The 20,281-nt window shown below is 52.1% G+C and overlaps 1 protein-coding gene across 3 annotated transcripts in view; it reads right to left on the reverse strand.

Moving 5' to 3' along the window:
• Window positions 1-19,685, reverse strand: part of PHLDB3 (pleckstrin homology like domain family B member 3) — a 30,610-nt gene extending 10,925 nt beyond the window's left edge. Inside the window, exons 1-13 of one of the 3 annotated variants that reach the window (XM_054540581.2) lie at window positions 19,064-19,685; window positions 18,364-18,590; window positions 16,572-16,757; window positions 16,205-16,342; window positions 12,232-12,360; window positions 11,588-11,749; window positions 9,974-10,084; window positions 9,740-9,823; window positions 9,036-9,149; window positions 1,121-1,220; window positions 877-967; window positions 706-793; window positions 253-309 (exon numbers count right to left, since the gene is read on the reverse strand). In XM_054540581.2, coding sequence (XP_054396556.2) covers window positions 253-309; window positions 706-793; window positions 877-967; window positions 1,121-1,220; window positions 9,036-9,149; window positions 9,740-9,823; window positions 9,974-10,084; window positions 11,588-11,749; window positions 12,232-12,360; window positions 16,205-16,342; window positions 16,572-16,757; window positions 18,364-18,590; window positions 19,064-19,415 — 1,839 coding nt within the window. In that variant the 5' untranslated portion in view covers window positions 19,416-19,685. Of the gene's footprint in view, window positions 1-252; window positions 310-705; window positions 794-876; window positions 968-1,120; window positions 1,221-9,035; window positions 9,150-9,739; window positions 9,824-9,973; window positions 10,085-11,587; window positions 11,750-12,231; window positions 12,361-16,204; window positions 16,343-16,571; window positions 16,758-18,363; window positions 18,714-19,063 lie in introns of all 3 variants that reach the window. The other 2 variants (XM_024237570.3, XM_054540583.2) reach the window with 2 other exon arrangements.
• Window positions 19,686-20,281: the final 596 nt, after the last annotated feature.

A 20,281-nucleotide genomic window follows, 5' to 3' on the forward strand; every position in this document is an offset into this window, starting at 1 on the left:
TCACCAATGTACAGAAGAGGAAAATGAGGCAGCGTACAGCAAGTTACCCGAGGACCTGCCACACATGGAGATGACCATCGTCAGGTCATGGGAACAGGAACTGGTCCTCTGCAGTTCCCTTTCCCTTGCCAAGCCCAGGACACTTTTCTGTTCAATTGGAGGAGAGGAAAGGGTCAGATGTAAGAAAGGGCACAGGTCAGGGGGAGAAACAGAGCAGGGAGAGGTGGGCGTGAGGGTGGGGGTGGGACTGACCGTGATGGCAGGAACAGCAGGGCCTGAGGAACCTTCCATGCCCCTTCTTGTTCCTTCCTGTGGATTCAGGATGAAGCACTCAATGAGGATGCCAGCCCGTAAGATGGTAGGGTGGCTGGAGAATGTCCTAGGTTCCCTGTTCTGAGGGTACAGGGACTGGGGGCCTGGACTCCCAGGTATGAGGGAGGAGGGGCTGGGGGCCTGGACTCCTGGGTCTGAGAGAGTAGGTGGCTGGGGTCCTGGACTCCTGGGTCTGAGGGAGGAAGAGCTGGGGTCCTGGACTCCTGGGTCTGAGGGAGGAAGGAGCTGGGGTCCTGGACTCCTGGGTCTGATGGAGGAGGAGCTGGGGTCCTGGACTCCTGGATCTGAGGGAGGAGGGCTTGGGGGTCTCCCGGGTCTGAGGGAGGGGCTGGGGCACTCTTCTGTTCCTAAGAGGATGGCCTGGGCTCTCACCCGGGCCTTGAGCAGCCGCTCCCTCTCCGCCATGGCCTGCTGCAGGAGCTGCTCCATGTGGGCAATGTCTGGGTGGATGGCCCCACAGCTAGGAGGAGGGAACACAGACGGGGTGGGTTACAGTGGCTGGGCCTCTTCTCCCATCTCCCCACCTTCTCTCTGATGTCTCACCTATTCCCACAGCCACAGTTCAGCAGCTGGTAGAGGGGGTATCTGCCGGAGTCCCCCACTGCTGGCGGGAGAGCTGAGGCCTCCATGGATTCTAGGGTAGAGAGGACCAGGTTATAGGGCTGGATACACCCTGGCCTGAGCCCGTCCACTTCTCCCCTGCAGGCATAGGTGCGGGTTTCCTCCATCCTCTGCTGCAGGATGGGTGCTGATGCAGGAAGGAAGTGGGGAACAGGGGGATCCTCACCAGTACAATGGAAGGACAGAGGTCGGGGGGATCCTCTCTGGCTCGCCCTCTCTCCCCTTTTCCGGGGCAGGCTCCCAGTCCTCTGGAGGCCAATGGAGCCCTGAAAACACAAAAGGCTCATGAGCATAGGAAAAAGGCTTGATCTCCACCCTAAGCCAGAGTGCTGCCCAGTGAAACCACCACCCAGTCAGCACAAATCAAAATGCTACCGTCCATGTGCTGAGTGAAAGGACCTCACAGGGGTATGATCCCATTTATAAGAAATATCAAGCTGAGCACAGTGGCTCATGCCTGTAATCCCAGCACTTTGGGAGTCCAAGGCAGGTGGATCACCTGAGGCTGGGAGCTCGACACCAGCCTGGCCAATATGGTGAAACCCCGTCTCTACTAAAAATACAGAAATTAGCCGGGCATGGTGGCACACGCCTGTAGTCCCGGCTACTCGGGAGGCTGAGGCAGAAGAATCACTTGAACTCAGGAGGTGGAGATTGCAGTGAGCTGAGATCGTGCCACTGTACTCCAGCCTGGGTGACAGAGTGAGACTCTGTCTCAAAAAAAAAAGAAAAGAAAAAGAGAAATGTCCAGAACAGGCAAATTAACATAGAAATGGGAAGTAGAATTGTGGTTGCCCAGACTGGGGTAGATGGGGGAACCGAGAGGCTAAGGGATGCAGGGTTTCTTTTGGGGGGTAATGAAAATATTCTAAAATTGATTGTGGTAATGTTTGCACAACTTTGAATATACTAAAAGACACAGAACTGTACAATTTAAATGAATGAATTGTATGGGGACGTGAATTATGCCTCAATAAAACTCTTTCCAAAAATCCCACTGTGGGCCGGGTGTGGTGGCTCACACCTATAATCCCAACACTTTGGGAGGCCGAGGCGGGTGGATAACTTGAGGTCAGGCGTTCGAGACCAGCCAGGCCAACATGGTGAAACCTCATCTCTACTAAAAATACAAAAATTAGCCACATGTGGTGTCACGTGCCTGTAATAAAGGCTACTCAGGAGGCTGAGGCAGGAGAATTGCTTGAACCTGGGAGTTAGAGGTTCCAGTGAGCCAAGATCTCACCACTGAAATCCAGGCTGGACGACAGAGCGAGACTCTGTCTCAAAAAAAAAAAAAAAAAAAAAAATCCCACTGCGGCCAGGCGCAGTGGCTCACACCTATAATGCCAGCACTTTGAGAGGCCGAGGCAGGCAAATTGCTTGAGCCCAGGAGTTGGAGACGAGCCTGGGCAACATGGTGAAACTCTGTCTCTACAAAAAATAGAAAAATTAGCTGGGCATAGTGGCACGTGCCTGCAGTCCCAGCTACTGTGGAGGCTGACGTGGAAGAATCGCTTGAACCCCGGAGGTCAAGGTTGCAGTAAGCTGAGATTGTGCCACTGCACTCCAGTCTGGGCGACAGAGTGACAGCTTGTCTCAAAAAAAATAAATAAGTAAAACAAAAAACAAAAAACCCACCGTGCTGGTGCCTATGTAGGAAACCCAGATGCCCTCACATGATACTGGGGGTGTTCTACTGGAACAAGCCTTATGGAGGGCAACTTGACTTTAAAAAAAAAAATCTGAATGACAAATGCATAAACCATGGAGCCCCAATTCCACTTCTAGAAATTCAACCGATGGATACACTCATACACATGCAAAGTGATCTGAGTTCAAGGTGATTCCCTGCAGTGCCATCTGTGCTAGCAAAAGCCTGGAGACCACCTAAGTGCCCATCAGAAGGGGACAAGGTAAATGAACCATGGCTTATGCACTCCATAGACTTTATTTTTTTTTGAGTTGGAGTCTCACTCTGTTGCCCAGGCTGGAATGCAGTAGCACAATCTCGGCTCATTGCAACCTCCGCCTCCTGGGTTCAAGCGATTCTCCTGCCTCAGCCTCACGGGTAGCTGGGATTACAGGCGTGTGCCACCACGCCAGGCTAATTTTTGTATTTTTAGTAGAGATGGGGTTTCACCATATTGGCCAGGCTGGTCTCGAACTCCTGACTTCAAGTGATCCACCTGCCTCGGCCTCCCAAAGTGCTGGGATTACAGGCGTGAGTCACCACACCCAGCTGACTCTAAGGACAATTCCGCAGTGTAGAACAAGAGGAAGATGCATCCTACATCCAAATAGAACATAATATCCAAAAAAGAAAAGAAAAAAACAGAACATAATATCCAAGAGAAAAGCAAGGCCAGGTGTGGTAGCGTGCACCTGTAGTCCAGCTACTCGGGATGCTGAGGTGGGAGGATCACTTGAGCCCAGGAGGTTGAGGCTGCAGTGAGCCATGATCATGCCACTGCACTCCAGCCTGGGCAACAGTGAGATCTGTCTCTTAAAGTTTTTTTGTTTTTTTTTTAAAGTACAGAACAGCATAGAATAAACTAGGTATGCATAAAAAGAGGGCGAAAGTACATACATGACTAGCTGTGTCAACACAGAATATCTCCGGGGAACACATGGGAAATTGGTAACCCTGGTGGCCCTCAGGAAGTGAACAGCGTAGGAGGGGGAACAAAAGCCGCAGAGTCTTCTCTGAATATCCTCCCACACCGTGTGAATTTTGAACGAGGAGAATGTTAACTTTTTAAAAGCAAATAAACATGACAACTAAATGCAACCTGTGTTCCTGAGCCAAGAAAAAAAAAGTTTGGTTTTGTGAATTTTTTGCTAGGAAAAACACTGGTGGGGCCAGGAACAGTTGGCTCATGCCTGTAATCCCAGCACTCTGGAAGGCCAAGGCAGGCAGATCACCTGAGGTCAGGAGTTCAAGGCCAGCCTGGCCAACATGGTGAAACCCCATCTCTACTAAAAATACAAAAATAAGCTGGGTGTGGTGGTGGGCACCTGTAATTCCAGCTACTCGGGAGGCTGAGGCAGGAGAATCACTTGAACCAGGGAGGCAGAGGTTGCAGTGAGCTGAGATCACACCACTGCACTCCAGCCTGGGCAACAGAGCAAGAGTCTGCCAAAAAGGAAAAAAAAAAAAAGAAAGAGAGAGCGAGAGAGAGAAAGAGAGAGAAAAAGGAAGGAAGGAAGGGAGGGAGGGAGGGAGGGAGGGAGAGAGGGAGGGAGGGAGGGAAAAACATTGGTGGAACAACTGACAAAATATAAATAAGGTCTGTGGATTCTAATAGTGTTGTCTCAGTGTTAGTTTCCTGAAATCGATCATTGAACTGTGGTTGTATAAGAGAATGGGCTTGACATTAGGTAGTAAATTTAGGAATATTTAGGGGTTAAGGGGAATCATGGGTAAGAAAATAATGGGCCAGGCATGAAGGCTCACACCTGTAATCCTAACACTTTGGGAGGCCTGGGGAAGGCAGATCACTTGAGCTCACGAATTTGAGACCAGCCTGGGGCAATATAGTGAGACGCCATGTCTACAAAGAATACAAAAATTAGCCTGGCGTGTGCCTGTAATCCCAGCTACTTGGGGGGCTGAGGCAGGAGAATCACTTGAGCCTGGGAGGTAGAGGCTGCAGTGAGCCAAGATCATGCCATTACACTCCACTCCAGCCTGGGCGACAGAGTGAGACTGTCTCAAAAATTGAAAACTAAAAAAATAAAAACTCCGGGAGTTGAGAAATGTTAGCTCCACTTCACAGAGAAAAAACTGAGGCTCAAATCCCTGTGCTTTACTTGACTTTTTCCTTCCTTCCAGCCACATTCCCAGCACTTCCTAGCTGGGAGATCTTAGATACTTGGCACTGAAGAACCAAGTGGGCAGGACAGACCCCAGCTTTGTCTGCATGGCACTTATGTTGTAGGAACTGCAGAAGCCATCAGCAGGCCATAGAAACAGGCCAGTTCGGGTTCAAATCCCAGCTCTGACACTTCCTGAGTGCGTGACATAGGCAAGTCATTTCTCTTCTCAAACGAGGTGTCCTCTCTGTAAAGTGGGTAACATCTCACTGCCCTTCCTAGGTTGTTGCAAGGATTAAATGAGTGACCTCCCACAATGCATGTAAAAGCATGCGTGGCCCCCAGGTGAGATCCAGGAGCTAAGCAATGATCCACATTGATGGGTACAGGGTGCACCTGGGCTTAGAGGCTTCCTGTGCACAGGGACCAACAACTCAGGTGACAACTCCATAGGACTGGACATGGCGTCCCACCAAGTATTTTCATATATGCAATTTACTAATAAGGGTAATTGCTATCCTAAGTCACATTGCCTGGCAACACAGCTGACACCTACCTTCATCAGGTTTCCAGGGGAAGCAGCCAGAAAGTTAATTTCCCATACAGAAGAACATCTGCTAACCCTTCACCCAAATAATAACAGAACCTGCTTGTGGGGGTTCTTCCCAAGAAAAAATGAAATGTTATATATTTGGTTGAGCCAGGGGAATTGCCAGTATACGACTGTTTCTTGCCTCCAAATAATAGCAATTCCATAAGGTTCAAAGTGATAAAATGGTTTAGAACAGACCCTGACCTATATTAAGTGCTTTAAAATTAGTGTTATTAATATTGATTAATAAATAACAAGATTTTTTTTTTTTAAGATGGAGTCTTGCTCTGTCGCCCAGGCTGGGTTCAAACTATTCTCCTGCCTCAGCCTCCCGAGTAACTGGGATTATAGGCATGCACCAGCACACCCAGCTAATTTTTTTTTTTTTTTTGAGACAAGGTCTGGCTCTGTCACCCCGGCTGGAGTGCAGTGGCGCGATCTCGGCTCACTGCAACCTCCGCCTCCCAGGTTCAAGTAATTCTCCTGCTGCAGCCTTCCGAGTAGCTGGGACTAGGCTAATTTGTTGTATTTTTAGTAGAGACAGGGTTTCACCATATTAGCCAGGCTGGTCTCAATCTCCTGACCTTATGATCCGCCCGCCTCAGCCTCCCAAACTGCTAGGATTACCGGCATGAGCCACTGCACCCGGCCGTTTTGTTTTTTTTTGTTGTTTTTTTTTTTTTTGAGACGGAGTCTCGCTCTGTCACCCAGGCTGGAGTGCAGTGGCATGATCTCAGCTCACTGCAACCTCCGCCTCCCGGGTTCAAGCGATTCTCTTGCCTCAGCCTCCCAAATAGCTGTGACTACAGGCATGCGTCACACCCAGCTAATTTTTGTATTTTTAGTAGAGACAGGGTTTCACCATGTTGGCCAGGCTGGTCTCGAACTCCTGACCTTGTGATCTGCCTGTCTCAGCCTCCCAAAGTGCTGGGATTACAGGCGTGAGCCACCGCGCCCAGCCAATTTTTTGTATTTTTAGCAGAGATGGGGTTTCACCAAGTTGGCCAGGCTGGTCTTGAACTCCTGACCTCAAGGGATCCACCCACCTTGGCCTCTCAAAGTGCTGGATTACAGGCATGAGCTGATGCACACTGTTATTATTTACGTATTTATTTATTTATTTTTAAGACAAAGTCTCACTCTGTCGCCCAGGTCTGGAACTCCTGACCTCGGGTGATCCATCCGCCTCAGCCTCCCAAAATGCTGGGGTTACAGGCATGGGCCACCAAGCCCGGCCCACACACTGGTATTCTTAACAGCATTGCTTAAACTGCAAAAAAAAACTCAAATCATCATCTGCAGAGAGAGAGCTGTACCATGCCCCTACAGTAGAATTGTGAAGCCCAGAGTGATTAAGAACCTAGGCTCTAGGAGGCTGGGTGTGGTGGCTCACACCTATAATCCCAGCACTTTAAGAGGCCGAGGCAGGAAGATTGTTTGAGCTCAGGAGTTCGAGACCAGCTTGGGCAACATGGCAAAACCCCGTCTCTACACACACACACATACACACATACACACACACACACACACACACAAATTAGATGGGTGTGGTGGCTGTAGTCCCAGCTACTCTGGAGGCTGAGGTGGGAGGATGGCTTGAGCCTGGGAGGCAGATCATGTCACTGCACTCTGGCCTGGGTGACAGAGCCAGACCCTATCTCAAAAAAAGAAAAAAAAAAAGGAAAAAAGAACCTAAGTTCTGAAAACAGAGTACCTGGATTCAAATCCCAGCTCTGCCACATACTAGCTGGTTAAACAACTTAACCTCTCTGTCTTGGTGTTTTTGCCTATAACATGGAAACAAGAACCTAGCTCACAGATTTGTTGCAAAGACAAATCAGTTAGCCAATCAGCATGAAGCATTTGTAACCATGCCTTGCACACTATAATGATTCAACAAAACCATTGTTATTATTATTGCTATTGTTGTAAAGTCATTAAAAATGAGGCAACTGTAAATGTATCAATATAAAACAATCTCCAAGATAGAGTTAAGTTAAAAAATAAAAACCAGTGGGCCAGGCGCAGTGGCTCACACCGGTAATCCCAACACTTTGGGAGGCCAAGGTGGGCAGATCACCTGAGGTCAGGAGTTCGAGACCAGCCTGGCCAACATGGCAAAACCCCATCTGTACTAAAAATACAAAAATTAGCCAGGCATGGTGGCGCATGCCTGTAATCCCAGCTACTCGGGAGGCTGAGGCTGGAGAATCGCTTGAACCCAGGAGGCAGAGGTTGCAGTGAGTTGAGATCGCACCATTGCACTCCAGCCTGAGCAACAAGAGCAAAACTCTGTCTCAAAATAAATAAATAAATAAAATAGAAGCCAGTGAGACCCTATCTCTACAAATTGGGCCCATGCGCGGTGGCTTATGCCTGTAATCCCGGCAATTTGGGAGGCTAAAGCAGGACCACTTGGGCCCAAGGGTTCAAGACCAGCTTGGGCAACATAGGGAGACCTCATCTCTACAAAAATAACTTCAAAAATCAGCTGTGTATGGTGGTGCATGGTGTGTGCCTGTGGTCCCAGCTACTCAAGGAGGATCACCTGAGCCTGGGAGGTTGAGGCTGCAGTGAGCTGTGATTCCACCATTGCACTCCAGCCTGGGCAACAGAATGAGACTCTGTCAAAAAAAAAAGCTAGAAGAGGACTTGAAATGTTCTCAACACACAGAAATGATAAATACTTGAGGTGACAGATGCCCCAGTACCCTGACTTATTACGCATACTATGCATGTAATATCATATGTACCCCATAAATATGCTCAAAATATATCATTTTTAAAAAGAAAAGCCAACTAGTAGCTAATATACATATTTTTCAGAAGGACAGGTTGAATATCCCTTCTCCAAAATACTTGGGACCAGAAGGATTTCAGATTTTGGAATATTTGGCTTGAGCATCCCTAACCTAAAACTCTGAAACCCAAAATGCTCCAATGTGCCTTTCCTTGGAGTATCATGTAAGCACTCAAAGAGTTTCAGATTTTTGAGCATTTTGGATTAGGGATTTTTGTTTGTTTTTTGAGACAAAGTCTCACTCTGTCGCCCAGGCTGGAGTACAGTGGCATAATCTCGGCTCACTGCAACCTCTGCCTTCTCAGGTTCAATTAATTCTCGTGCCTCAGCCTTGCATCACCATGCCCGGCTAATTTTTGTATTTTTAGTAGAGATGGGGTTTCACCATATTGGCCAGGCTGGTCTCGAACTCCTGACCTCAGGTCATCCACCCACCTTGGCCTCCCAAAGTGCTGGGATTACAGGCATGAGCCACCACTCTGGCCATCTGTTGTTAACTATAAATGAGCTGCCCCCCAACCACCCCCGCAGTTTTAAGGAAGTCTAGAAGGATTCTCAAAACACAAGTAGCTGCGTTACTTCTGAGAAGGGGAGACCTTATTAAAATATGCTGTTTGGTTGCTTTTAAAATCTACTCCTGGGTGCACATGTTCCCATTTCGCCAGGGCAGGGGTGGGTGTTACGCAGAAAAAAATAATAATAATAAAGCTGGAGTCATAGGAATGCCCCTTGGCCAAGCTTCCCTATCCCCCCACCCCCGTACAGAAAATCAGAGTGGAAGTTCTGGAGACCCCAGTTCGGGGACTCTGATCCTAGCCCCTCCCTCACCACTGACCAATAAGACATATGGGGAAACAAAGGCAGTGGGGGAGGCACCTGCAGGGAGCTATGGACAGAGAAGAGGCAGGAAGAAGTAGGGGTGGCAGTGGAGTGGGCCGCGGCGTCCTGGAGCACCAGCAGCTGGCGGTCTGTCTTCTGGGTGAACAGCAGCTGCAGGAGAGAGGGTGAAAGTTCGTGGAAGCAGGAGGGACCCCAGAGCAACTGCCAGTTTCCACACACTCTGGCCCATGCCTCTAGTGCCACCCATTTCTCAGAAAGAAAAACTAAGGAGAGATGAAATGTGGTCCTTAGTGTCCAGTCTCCCAGCGTAGGGCTGCGGGCAGAGACTCCTGGCTCCCTGAGGAGGGGCTGGGGGCCTGGACTCCTGGATCTGAGGGAGGAGGGGGCTGGGGGCCTGCACTCCTGGGTCTAAGAGAGGAGGGGACTCGGGGTAGGACCCCAGAGTCTGAGGGAGGACGGGCTGGGGCCTGGACTCCTGGGTCTGAGGGAGGAGGGCTGGAACTTGGACCCCTGGGTCTGAGGGAGGAGGGGCTGGGGCCTGGACTCCTGAGTCTGAGACAGGAGGGGGCTGGGGACCTGGACTCCTGGGTCTGAGGGAGGAGGGGACTTGGGGCAGGACCCCTGAGTCTGAGGGAGAAGGGGCTGGGGCCTGGACTCCTGGGTCTGAGGGAGGAAGGGCTGGGGCCTGGACTTTCGAGTCTGAGGGAGGAAGGACTGAGAGGCATACAAAATCCCCATACCTTAGTGAGGGCCGGGTTCGGCTCAGAGAAGTCCCCGCCAGGTGTTCCCTGAAGGCAGTTGAGCTCGAGCAGCCGGCTCCGTTCCTACCGGAAGATATGGACAGCTACATGTCAAAGTCAGAATGGGCTGTCCCAGCTGCTTTCCCTAATGTCAGGAGACATCTGGGGTGCGGGGAGGTGGTGGGATGCCCCAGGGGGAAGTGAGGACGGTAGGGCAGGTGCCAGGGAGCTCACCTGTGACAGGGCCTGAAGGGCCTCCTCCTTCTTCTGGCTCAGCCCCCGGCTCTCGGCCACCATCTGCTCCCCCAGTGACTTGAGCTGCTCTTCCAGGACCCGGATCCGGTGCTGCAGAGCACCCCTCTGTCCCAGTTACTCATCTGCCAAGGCCCCAGCCAGCTCTCCAGGCCACCCTCCCACAGAATCACATCTGCCTGGAGGGCTGGGGTTTGCTCCAGCCTCTCCCAAAGACCATGGGATCGGAGTGTCCAGGGCTGGGGACCCAGCATTCAGCTCCCTGGACCCTCTTCCCTTTTGAGGGTCCAGAAGAGATCTGGGGAAGATGAAGAGAAAGGGATGGACAGAGAGAACAGCAACCAAGACAGGCCCCAAAAGACAGAGATGTAGACAAAGATTCAGGCAAAAGAAAAGATAGAAATAGAACAGAGACAAATAGAGACAACCTGAGACAAAGGAAAAGCCAGTGGGACAGGAAAAAGATCCAGAAACAGGTGGGGAAAGGAGACCCACAGAAAAGCTTTTTTTTTTGAGACGGAGTTTCGCTCTTGTTGCCCAGGCTGGAGTGCAATGGCTCAATCTCGGCTCACCGCCACCTCCACCTCCCGGATTCAAGCAATTCTCCTGCCTCAGCCTCCCAAGTAGCCGGGATTACAGGCATGTGCCACCACCCTCAGCTAATTTTGTATTTTTAATAGAGACGGGCTTTCTCCATGTTGGTCAGGCTGGTCTCGAACTCCCAACCTCAGGTCATCCGCCTGCCTTGGCCTCCCAAAGTGCTGGGATTACAGGAGTGAGCCACCGAGCCCGGCTGAGCTTTCTAATCCAAAACTTTGGGAAACTCTGTGTCAAATATGGTCAAACATGCCCATTTTTTCCCAAGGGTCTGACAAGTCAGACCCTGAATGTGAAGCTCCCAGGAAGGATCTGATGGAGCATCTTTTTGGAATAGAGGCAAAGAATGTGGTGGTGAATACCAAGTTTGTTCAAATCCTGGCTGTGGCGAGGCACGGTGGCTCATGTCTGTAATCCCAGCACCTTGAGAGGCCAAGGTGGGAGGATCACTTGAACCCAAGAGTCTGAGACCAGGTGAAACCCTGTCTCTACTAAAAATACAAAAATTATCCAGGTGTGGGGGCTCGCACCTGTGGTCCCAGCTACTCGAGAGGCTGAGGTGGGAGGATCACTGAAGCACAGGAGGTCGAGGCTGCAGTGAGCTGTGAACGTGTCATTGCACTCCAGCCTGGGTGACAAAGTGAGACCCTATCTCAAAAAATAAAAATAAAAAAATCCTGGCTCTATCCCTTACTAAGGAAACTTGGAAAAGATTACTTAAGCACCTTGACCTTCAGCTTCTTTATTTATAACATGGAAAAAAAAAATGTAGTAGGACTTGCCTCATGGGTTTGTTGTAAGGATTCAGTGAGGAAATGCTCATGAAATATACAGGACCGTATCTGGCACATAGTAAATGTTTCATTAGTATCAGCTCTTGTTGTTACTATTCAGAAGAACGTGACAGGCAGGAAACAAGGACAGAGAAAAAGGCAGACACAGAGCAGGGGAGACAGAGAGGAGCAGCAAAGGGGGCAGCGCTGGTCGGGCATGACTCACTCTGTGCTGTGCTATGCTGGCCTGAAGTTCCTGGACCTTGGGGTCTGGCACCTGGGGCCCAGGGCTGTCCCGATCCTCCTCCTCCTGCCGGCTCTCCCGCTCCAGTTGCTGGAACTCCAGGTCCTCATAGGCGCGTTGGGCCACATCCAGTTGTTCCCTCATCTATAGGTCGGAACACAAAAAGGGTGGAGGCCTGAATCCCTAGGACCCCAGGGAGTAGTGGGCTGGGGCTGGGACTCCTGGTCAGAGGAAGAAGGTGACTGAGGACCTGGATTCCTGGGTCCTGGGGGAGGAGGGGGCTAAGAATCAGAGGGCCAGCTGGGCACAGTGGCTCATGCCTGTAATCCCAGCACTTCGGGGGCCGAGGCAGGTGGATCACCTGTCAGGAGTTCGAAACCAGCCTAGCCAAAATAGTGAAACCCCGTCTCTACTAAAATTCCAAAAATAAGCTGGGTGTGGTTGTGTGCACCTGTAGTCCCAGCTACACAGGAGGCTGAGGTGGCACAATCGCTTGAACCTGGGAGGCAGAGGTTGCAGTGAGCCAAGATCGCACCACTGCACTCCAGCCTGGGCAACGGGGTGAGACTCTGTCTCAAAAAAAGAAAACAAACAAACAAACAAACAAAAAACCAGAGGGCCATTACCTCCTGCACACCCTGCAGAAGCCGCTCCCGTTGGTCCTCTGGCTGTGAGTCGAGCTGTCCCTGGGCCTCGCGGAGTCTCTGGCGAAGACCCTCTAGGCGATCCCGTTCCTGGCTCAGCCGCCTCTGTTCCTGAAAGAACAACCAGGTTCTCAGCCTCAGCTTAAGCGCAGCGGGGGAAGCAGCAGCCAGCCATATCTCAGAGCCTGCCTGGGGTGTTGGCTATACAAAGGCAGGGACTTCATCTATGTGATTCACTCCTGTGCAGGCCTGCCTCACAGTCAGCGCCAAGATTTTAAAGAAATGAATGAGGCCAGGTGTGGTGGCTCACACCTGTAATCCTAGCACTTTGGGAGGCCAAGGTGGGAAGCTCTCTTGAGCTCAGGTGTTTGAGATTAGCCTGGGCAACATAGGGGGAGCCCATCTCTACAAAAAAACAAAAAAATTAGTGGAGTGTGTTAGTGCACGCCTGTAGTTCCAGCTACTCGGGAGGCTGAGGTGGGAGGATTGCTTGAGGCAGGGAGATTGAGGCTGCACTGAGCTGTGTTTGCATCACTGTTCCAGTCTGGGTGACAGAGGGAGACACTGTCTCGAAAGGAAAGGGAAGGAAAGGAGAAAAGAAAGAAAGAAAGAGAGAAAGAGGGAAGGAAGGAAGGAGAGAGAGGAAGAAAAGAGGGAGGGAAGAGAAAGAAAAAAGAAAGAAAAGGAAAGGAGGAGAAAGAAACAAAAAGGAAGGAAGGAAGGAAAGAAGAAAGAAAAGAAATGAATGCAAAACATATTCATGTTATGTGATACGGTGGATGCAGAAGTGGATTGTGTCTGGGCCCTGTCCTCCAGGTGGGAACACAGCCAGTTGGAAAGATCAGGGCAGTAAAATCCAGAGACTATGGGAACCCAGAATGAAGAACAATGTCAGCCAGAGGTTGAGGCTGCAGTGATTGCACTACTGCACTCCAGCCTGGGCGACAGTGAGACCCTGTCTCAAAAACAAAACAAAACAAAACAATCAGGGAGAATTTGGATCTGGGAAAATAAAAGGCTCTAGAAGAGCATTTTGGGCAGAGGAAACGGCTTGGCACAAATGCATGAAAGTTGAAAAGTACAAGAAGTCTGGGGGACAAACTCCAGCCAGGGTGGAAAAGGATGTGGTGGTGGGAAGAACATGGTGGGAGAGGACAGTGGGAAGGCCAGCTCGTCCAGCTCACGGGGGGTTTGGTCAACCTGGGGATATAGGGAGCCTCAGAAGGACTGAAAGGATGGAGTAGGAGCTAGGAATCATCCCTCTGGGAGATGGGTTAGAGGGGTGGAGAGCAGCTCCCTCGGAAGTCCTCCAAGCAGTGAGGGTGAGACCTAAGCTGGGGCCTGGGCGGTGGGGCTGAAAAATAGATGGACTAGACAGAGAAGATCAGGAAGCAGAAAGGATAGGACATGGTGGCTGACAAGCTTGGAGGTGAGAGACAGGGAAGTGTACAGGGCAAAGTCCAGGACTCTGGCCTGGTGACCAAAGGGACAGCAAGACAAACAGTGTGGAGAAGGGAGTTGCTGAGGTCAGCCAGACTCTTGGGTCAGAGGGAGGAGGGGCTGGGGCCTGGATTCCTGGATCTGAGGAAGGAGGATCTGGGGGTCTGGACTTCTGGGTTTGAGGGAGGAGGAGCTGGGGGTCTGGACTCCTGGGACAGAGGGAGAAGGGGCTGCGACCGAGATTTCTGGATCTGGGTGAGAAAGGAGTACCTAGTAGCCAGTACCCTAGGAAGAAGGGCACATTTCTGTCTCAGGAGACAAGGCCTGGGAGAAATATGTGATCTTTGAGGATAAATGAGGGCCTAGGACGCAGCCTTATAAAATTCCAACATACACAACACTTGCAAAGAAAAAAACTGACAAAATCAAGTCACCATTTTCCAACCTATAATGGTAACTGACCCAAGCAATGACCACTGACGGATGTTACAATCTTCAGATAAAAGGTTCTTTTCTTTGAGATGGAGTTTTGCTCCTGTTGCCCAGGCTGCAGTGCAGTGGTGTGATCTTGGCTCCTGGGAGCTGCAACCTCCACCTCCCGGATTCAAGCAATTCTCCTGCCTCAGCCTCCCGAATGGCTAGGATTACAGGTGCCTGCCACCACACCCAGCTAATTTTTTGTATTTTTAGTAGAGATGGGATTTCATCATGTTGGCCAGGCTGGCCTCGAACTGCGGTGGCTCGTACCTGTAATCCCAGCACTTTGGGAGGCCAAGGCGGACAGATCACCTGAGGTCAGGAGTTCGAGACCAGCCTGACCAGCATGGAGAAACCCCATCTCTACTGAAAATACAAAATTACCCGGGCATAGTGGTGCATGCCTGTAATCCCAGCTACTGGGGAGGCTAAGACAGGAGAATCGCTTGAACCTGGGAGGTGGAGGTTACGGCGAGCCAAGATCACGCCATTGCACTCCAGCCTGGGCAACAAGAGCGAAACTGCGTCTCACAAAAAAAAAGAGACTAGGGTGATCTCATTAGGTCGGGATAACCAGAGATGAGGTTCCTGACACCGGCTCAGGAAGCACTAAAGCACTTCTGAATACAATCAAACCTCTCCCTCTAACCAACACCCACTTGCAGAAACAGAGGCATGTTCAAGGGCACCACAGGCATTCGATCGGCCATGCTCTGCCTATGGGACAGAAGACTGGATTTTTCCAATAAACAGTATGGGGAAGACACAGCGGGTAGGAACCACCAGAGATAAAACAATGGGTAAGACATATCAGCCAATCACACTGACCTTTGGGGACTTCATTCAAACAAGCCACCTGTTAACTGCCATTTTGAGACTGTCTGGGAAACACAAAAACTAACCAGAAATAAGACAATACTATGAACTTATTAATTTTTTATTTTTGAGACAGGGTCTTGCTCTGTCGCCCAGGTTGGAGTGCAATGTCATGATCACAGCTCACTGCAGCCTCTACCTTCTGGGCTCAATTGATCCTCCCACCTCACTCTTCTGAGTCTGAGGCCACAGGCACATGCCACCATGCCTGGTTAATTTTTGTATTTTTATTTTTCACAGAAATGGTGTCTCATTATGTTGCCAGGCTGGTCTCATAGTCTTGGGCTCAAGCGATCCTCCCACTTGGCCCCGCCCCCTTCCCCCTCCACCCCCCCCCCCCCCCCCCCCCCGCAAGTACTGGGATTACAGGTGTGAGCCACCTGGCCCAGCCTAAAAGGATTTCTTATCTGTCAATGATACACTCTAAACATATGTACAGACCATATGATGTCTGGGATTGGCTTTTATAACTGGGGACGGGAACAAATTGGAGATAATGAAACAAGAAGGTAAGAATATTAATCATTCCTGAAGCTGGTGGGCACAGGACATGGGGGCTGCCTGACTATTGTGGGTTTGGAAGTTTTCTTTTTTTCTTTCTTTTTTTTTTTTTTTTTTTTTCTTTTTTTTGAGACGGAGTCTCCTTGTCGCCCAGGCTGCTGGAGTGCAATGGTGCGATCTTGGCTCACTGCAACCTCCATCTCCCGGATTCAAACGATTCTCCTGCCTCAGCCTCCCAAGTAGCTGGGACTACAGGCGCGCGCCACCACGCCCTGCTAATTTTTGTATTTTTAAGCAGAGACGGGGTTTCGCCATGTTGCCCAGGCTGGTCTCAAACTCCTGAGCTCAGGCAATCCGCCCGCCTCGGCCTCCCAAAGTGCTATGATTACAGGCGTTAGCCACTGCTTCAGGCCAGTTTGGAAGTTTTCACACACCCACATTTAAATAGCAAACGGACAGGGGACAAAGGAAGAGCCCCAAATTCTCGCCCAGGGAGGGAGGAGGAAAACCAGGAGGGGCATCTGCCCCTCACTCTCTCAGGAGCCCAAATGTCTTCCTTTGGGGAATGGGGACAACCCCGGGGCGCAGGTGGCTAGGAGCACACCAACATCCATGGACCAGGAAGGACACTGCTGATGAAGACCCGGTGAGCCAAACAGACCTGTTCCCGCTGCTGGCGGCCGCGCTGCTCCGAGGCCGCCTGCTGCCCCAGCAGCTCCCGAAGCTGCTCCTCGTCCCGGCGAGCGGCCACTCGCTCCCCAGCCAGCTCACCCCGCAGCAAGGCCACCTCCACCTCCATCTGCGGAGAGAATGCCAGGGCTGGGGGCTCGGAAGCCTAGGTCCAAGGAAGAGGCCCAGGGCCTGAACTACCGGATTCGACGGGAGGATGGACTCCAGGGACCTGAATTTGGAGGGAGGAAGAGCGGAGGGCCTAAAATCTGATCCCACCCGAGGAAAAAGCTGGGAGTCCGGCTTTGCGGGTTCCGCTTGAGTTGGGGCCAGGCTTCCCAAGGGGTTCGCAGCCTCACCTCGATCCTCAGCTCCTTCCTCTGGCGCTGTAGCTCCTTCACTCGCTGCTCCATCAGGGCCACGCGAGTCAATGCCTCCAGCTGCTGTCCTTGCAAGCGCCGCGCCGCCCCTCGCACCCCTTCCCGCGAAGAGGTGGATGCGGGAGGTGTGGCCGCCATCGCTATCGGAGGAGGCGTAGCTTCGGGCTGAAGTTACAGGGTGTGGTTAAGTGGAGATGCCTCGCCCCCTGCAATCACTAAGTAGGTCTGGTCCCCACCCAACATCACCCTCTGCGGGTCTCAGTCCATCAGTCCACTTACCTAACACAACCACCACTCCCATAATCTGTCACAGGCTCTTTTCTTTTTCTTTCTTTCTTATCTTTTTTTTTTTTTTTTTGTCCTGAGATAGGGCCTCACTGGCCGGAGTGTAGTGGCGCGATTACAGCTCCCTGCAGCATCGACCTCCCTCGCTCAAGCGATCCTTCTGCCTCAGCCTCCTAGGTAGCTGTGACTACAGGCGCGCACCACCACGCCAAGCTCTTTTTTTTTTTTTTTTTTTTTTTTTTGGTAGAGAGGGGTTGATGCTATGTTGCTCAGGCTGGTCTCAAACTCCTAGGCTCAAGCGATTCTCCCACCTCGGCCTCCCAAAGTGCTACGATTACAGGCGTGAGCCACCGCACCCCGCCTCAGCCCCCTGTATTTAAGGTCCGAGTAGGGGAGGGTGCAAGTCCCGTGACCACCCAACCACACGGACCACAGAGGCTTGCAGTACCGTATGGAGAGTGGGCGGATGTAAAGCCGACTTACGAAAGGTGTTTCTTTTTCTCTATCAGGTCCTATTCTCTTGGTGTCACTTTCTTGTAGTGCCTGGATCTGTCTCTGTCTCTCTCTCCACCTGACCCCAGTCTCTCAGATTCGGTATCTGTCCACTGCCTCTGAATCACTAGATCTTTATTCCTCTGAGTATGTCCCTCTCTCGAGGTTTTTCTCTATTTGTTTCTCTGAGCATCTCTGCCATTTATTTCTGGGTTTCCCTCTGTCTCGATTCCCCTCTCTCTGACTCTAGTCTCACTGTGTCTCTGTCTTTTTGGGGTCTTTGTCTCTCAGTCTACATGTCTCTGGGTCTCTGTCTGGTTTCTTGATCTCTCTGCATCTCTTACTCGTTTGGTTTTCTCTGTTCTGTAGTCTCTCCTGTCTATCTGGTCTCTCTCTCTCTCTCTCTCTCTCATTTTTAGAGATAGGTTCTGCTTTGTCCCAGGCTGGGGTGCAGTGGCGCAGTCATAGTTCACTGCAGCCTACAACTCCTGGGCTCAAGCGATCCTCCTGCCTCAGCCTCCCGAGTAGCTGGGATTACAGGCACGCGGCACTGCGCTTGGACAATTTTTGTATTTTTTTTTTCTAGAGACAGGGATTTGCTATGTTGCCCAGACTTGTCTCGAACTCCTGGGCTTAAGCAATCCTCCCCTCGGCCTCCCCAAGTGCTGGGATTACAGGCGTGAGCCACCTATCTGGTTCCTCTATACCCGTCTCTCTGTCTCTGTCGCCCGTTTGGGTCTATCTCCGTTCTTGGGGCCTCCCCGTGGTTCTGTCTGGTTTCTGTCTCTATCTGGTTTCTGTCTGTCTGTGCCTCTGCCTCTCTGGCTCCGTGTCCTGGTGTCTGTCTCTCAGTAGTCTCTGCTATCACTGGGTCTCTCTCCTTGTCTCCGGGTCTCTGTCTTTCTGGTTTCCCTCTACCTGTCTACCTGTCTGGCCACCTGTTTGGGTCCCCGTCGGTTCAAGCCCCCCGCGCTGTCGCCCTCCGGCCCCTCACCGCGTCGCGGCTGCTCTCAGTGCTGCTGCCTTCTCCCACTTCTTCTTCCTCCGCCTGCTGCTCAGCTCCCCCGCGGCTCGAAGGTTCCGCCCGGACTTCGGGTGCCTCCTGTTCCCGGGACTCCTCGGGATGGCCCTGAGGCTGGACCTCCACGTCGCATTCCGGGACCGGCTGCGGCGGGGTCACCTCCTCAGGGCTGCTCCGCGTCCCCATGGCCGCTCGGACTCCTGCGGGGTGGGCGGAACCAGAAGCTCCGGGGGCGGGGCCTGGGCGGGAGCTAGGCCTTGGACAGCTGAGCGCCGCTCGCGTCTGCTCCGGGGCGCGGAGACCCCCCCCCAAGGAGGCGGGGCCTAAGAGTTTAAAGGATGGAACTGAGCGTTACGGAGGCGTGTCCTGAAGTTTCCAGAGGCGGGGCTTGATGGCTCCAAGGCGACACGCCCCCGGAGACTGGACCGGAATTTGAGTCCGGGTCGTAGCACGCCCCCTACTGACCTCTTCGACCCCGCCTCCCCTCCCTCATCTCCAGGTGTCAGGCCTTGTACCCTCCCAGGAGCCCCCCACAATCTCTTGGATTCGCTTAGACCGACCCATCTTCTCCCTCCGAGACTCAGCAGTTCGGCTCCCGCCCCATCCTTCCCGGAGCCCCGTAGTCTTAGTCCCGACCCCACTGTGCAGGGCAACAGCGCCCACGCCGCCTCACCCAGGAATCCAGGAGTCGGGGCTCCCAGGCTCTCCTTCTCTGAACAAGCCAGGAGTCGGAGTCCTTGAGATTCCGAAGTCCAACTGCCACCTCCCCACAGCCTCGGCCCCCTCACCAGCTCAGGCTTCGGCGCGCTCCGCTCTGCGCGCTGGGCACGGCCGCTTCTGCCTATGAGACAGGTGGCAGGGGAAGAGGGAGGAGAGAGGCCGCCCGGTCCCCCTCCCCAGCAGCCCGGAAGTGGAGGGGGGACAACAGGTCCAACAGCTCCCGAGGGAGGAGGGAGCGACGGGCTTGCCCCACCCGTGGCCTCGGCATCCGGCCATCCCGGCCCCACCGTCGTGGAACTCAGCATCGCGACCTCCCAGTCTCCCTCGAGCCCCTCATTCCTGCCCCCCTGGAGGAGTCTTGGCCACCTCTGTATGGGCGCCTCTCTAATGTCCAGACCTTGGGAGTTCAGAAAGGAACGCAGGAATGGAGATGGGGACGTCTCCCCTCTAATGAGCCCTTCAGAAGGGCCCTGACCGGTTTGGGGAGCTGGACAAGAGGAAGGGGTGCCCTGAACTGAGTCAGACACCTGCCCAGAGACTGAGGGAAGTGTACCGCCACCCCCCCTCCCCCACTTTGCTATGGGGTGGAGGGCAGAGGTTAAAGGTCTCAGCCAGACCCTTTCCTCTCTGGGGGAAAACAGGAAAATAACTGGTATATGAAAAGGAATGATTAGAAGTCAAGAGCTGTGCTAAACACTTTATACCCAGTCATTTAATTTCACCCTTAAAGCTGCCCAGCAAGAAAGTGATTACTACCTCCATTTCTTTTTTTTTTTTACTAGAGACTGGGTTTCTCCAGGTTGCCCAGGCTGGTCTTGAACTCCTGGGCTCAAACAACCTGCCTGCCTCAGCCTCCCAAAGTGTTGAGATTACAGGCGTGAGCCACTGCGCCTGGCCTACTATCTCCATTTTATACTTGGGGATACAAGCTGAGGAGGACAAATGCACCCAAGGTTGGCTGGGCACAGAGGCTCAGGCTTGTAATCCCAGCACTTTGGGAAGCCGAGGCAGGTGGATTGCTTGAGATCAGGAGTTCAAGGCCAGCCTGGGCAACATGGAGAAACCCCATCTCTAATAAAATACAAAAATTATGCCAGGCGTGGTGGCACACACCTGTCATCTCAGCTACTCCAGAGGCTGAGGCAGGAGGATCTCTTGAGCCCAGGAGGTT

Source organism: Pongo abelii, chromosome 20 (genome assembly GCF_028885655.2).
Source record: "Pongo abelii isolate AG06213 chromosome 20, NHGRI_mPonAbe1-v2.0_pri, whole genome shotgun sequence".
NCBI classification, from domain to species: Eukaryota; Metazoa; Chordata; class Mammalia; order Primates; family Hominidae; genus Pongo; species Pongo abelii.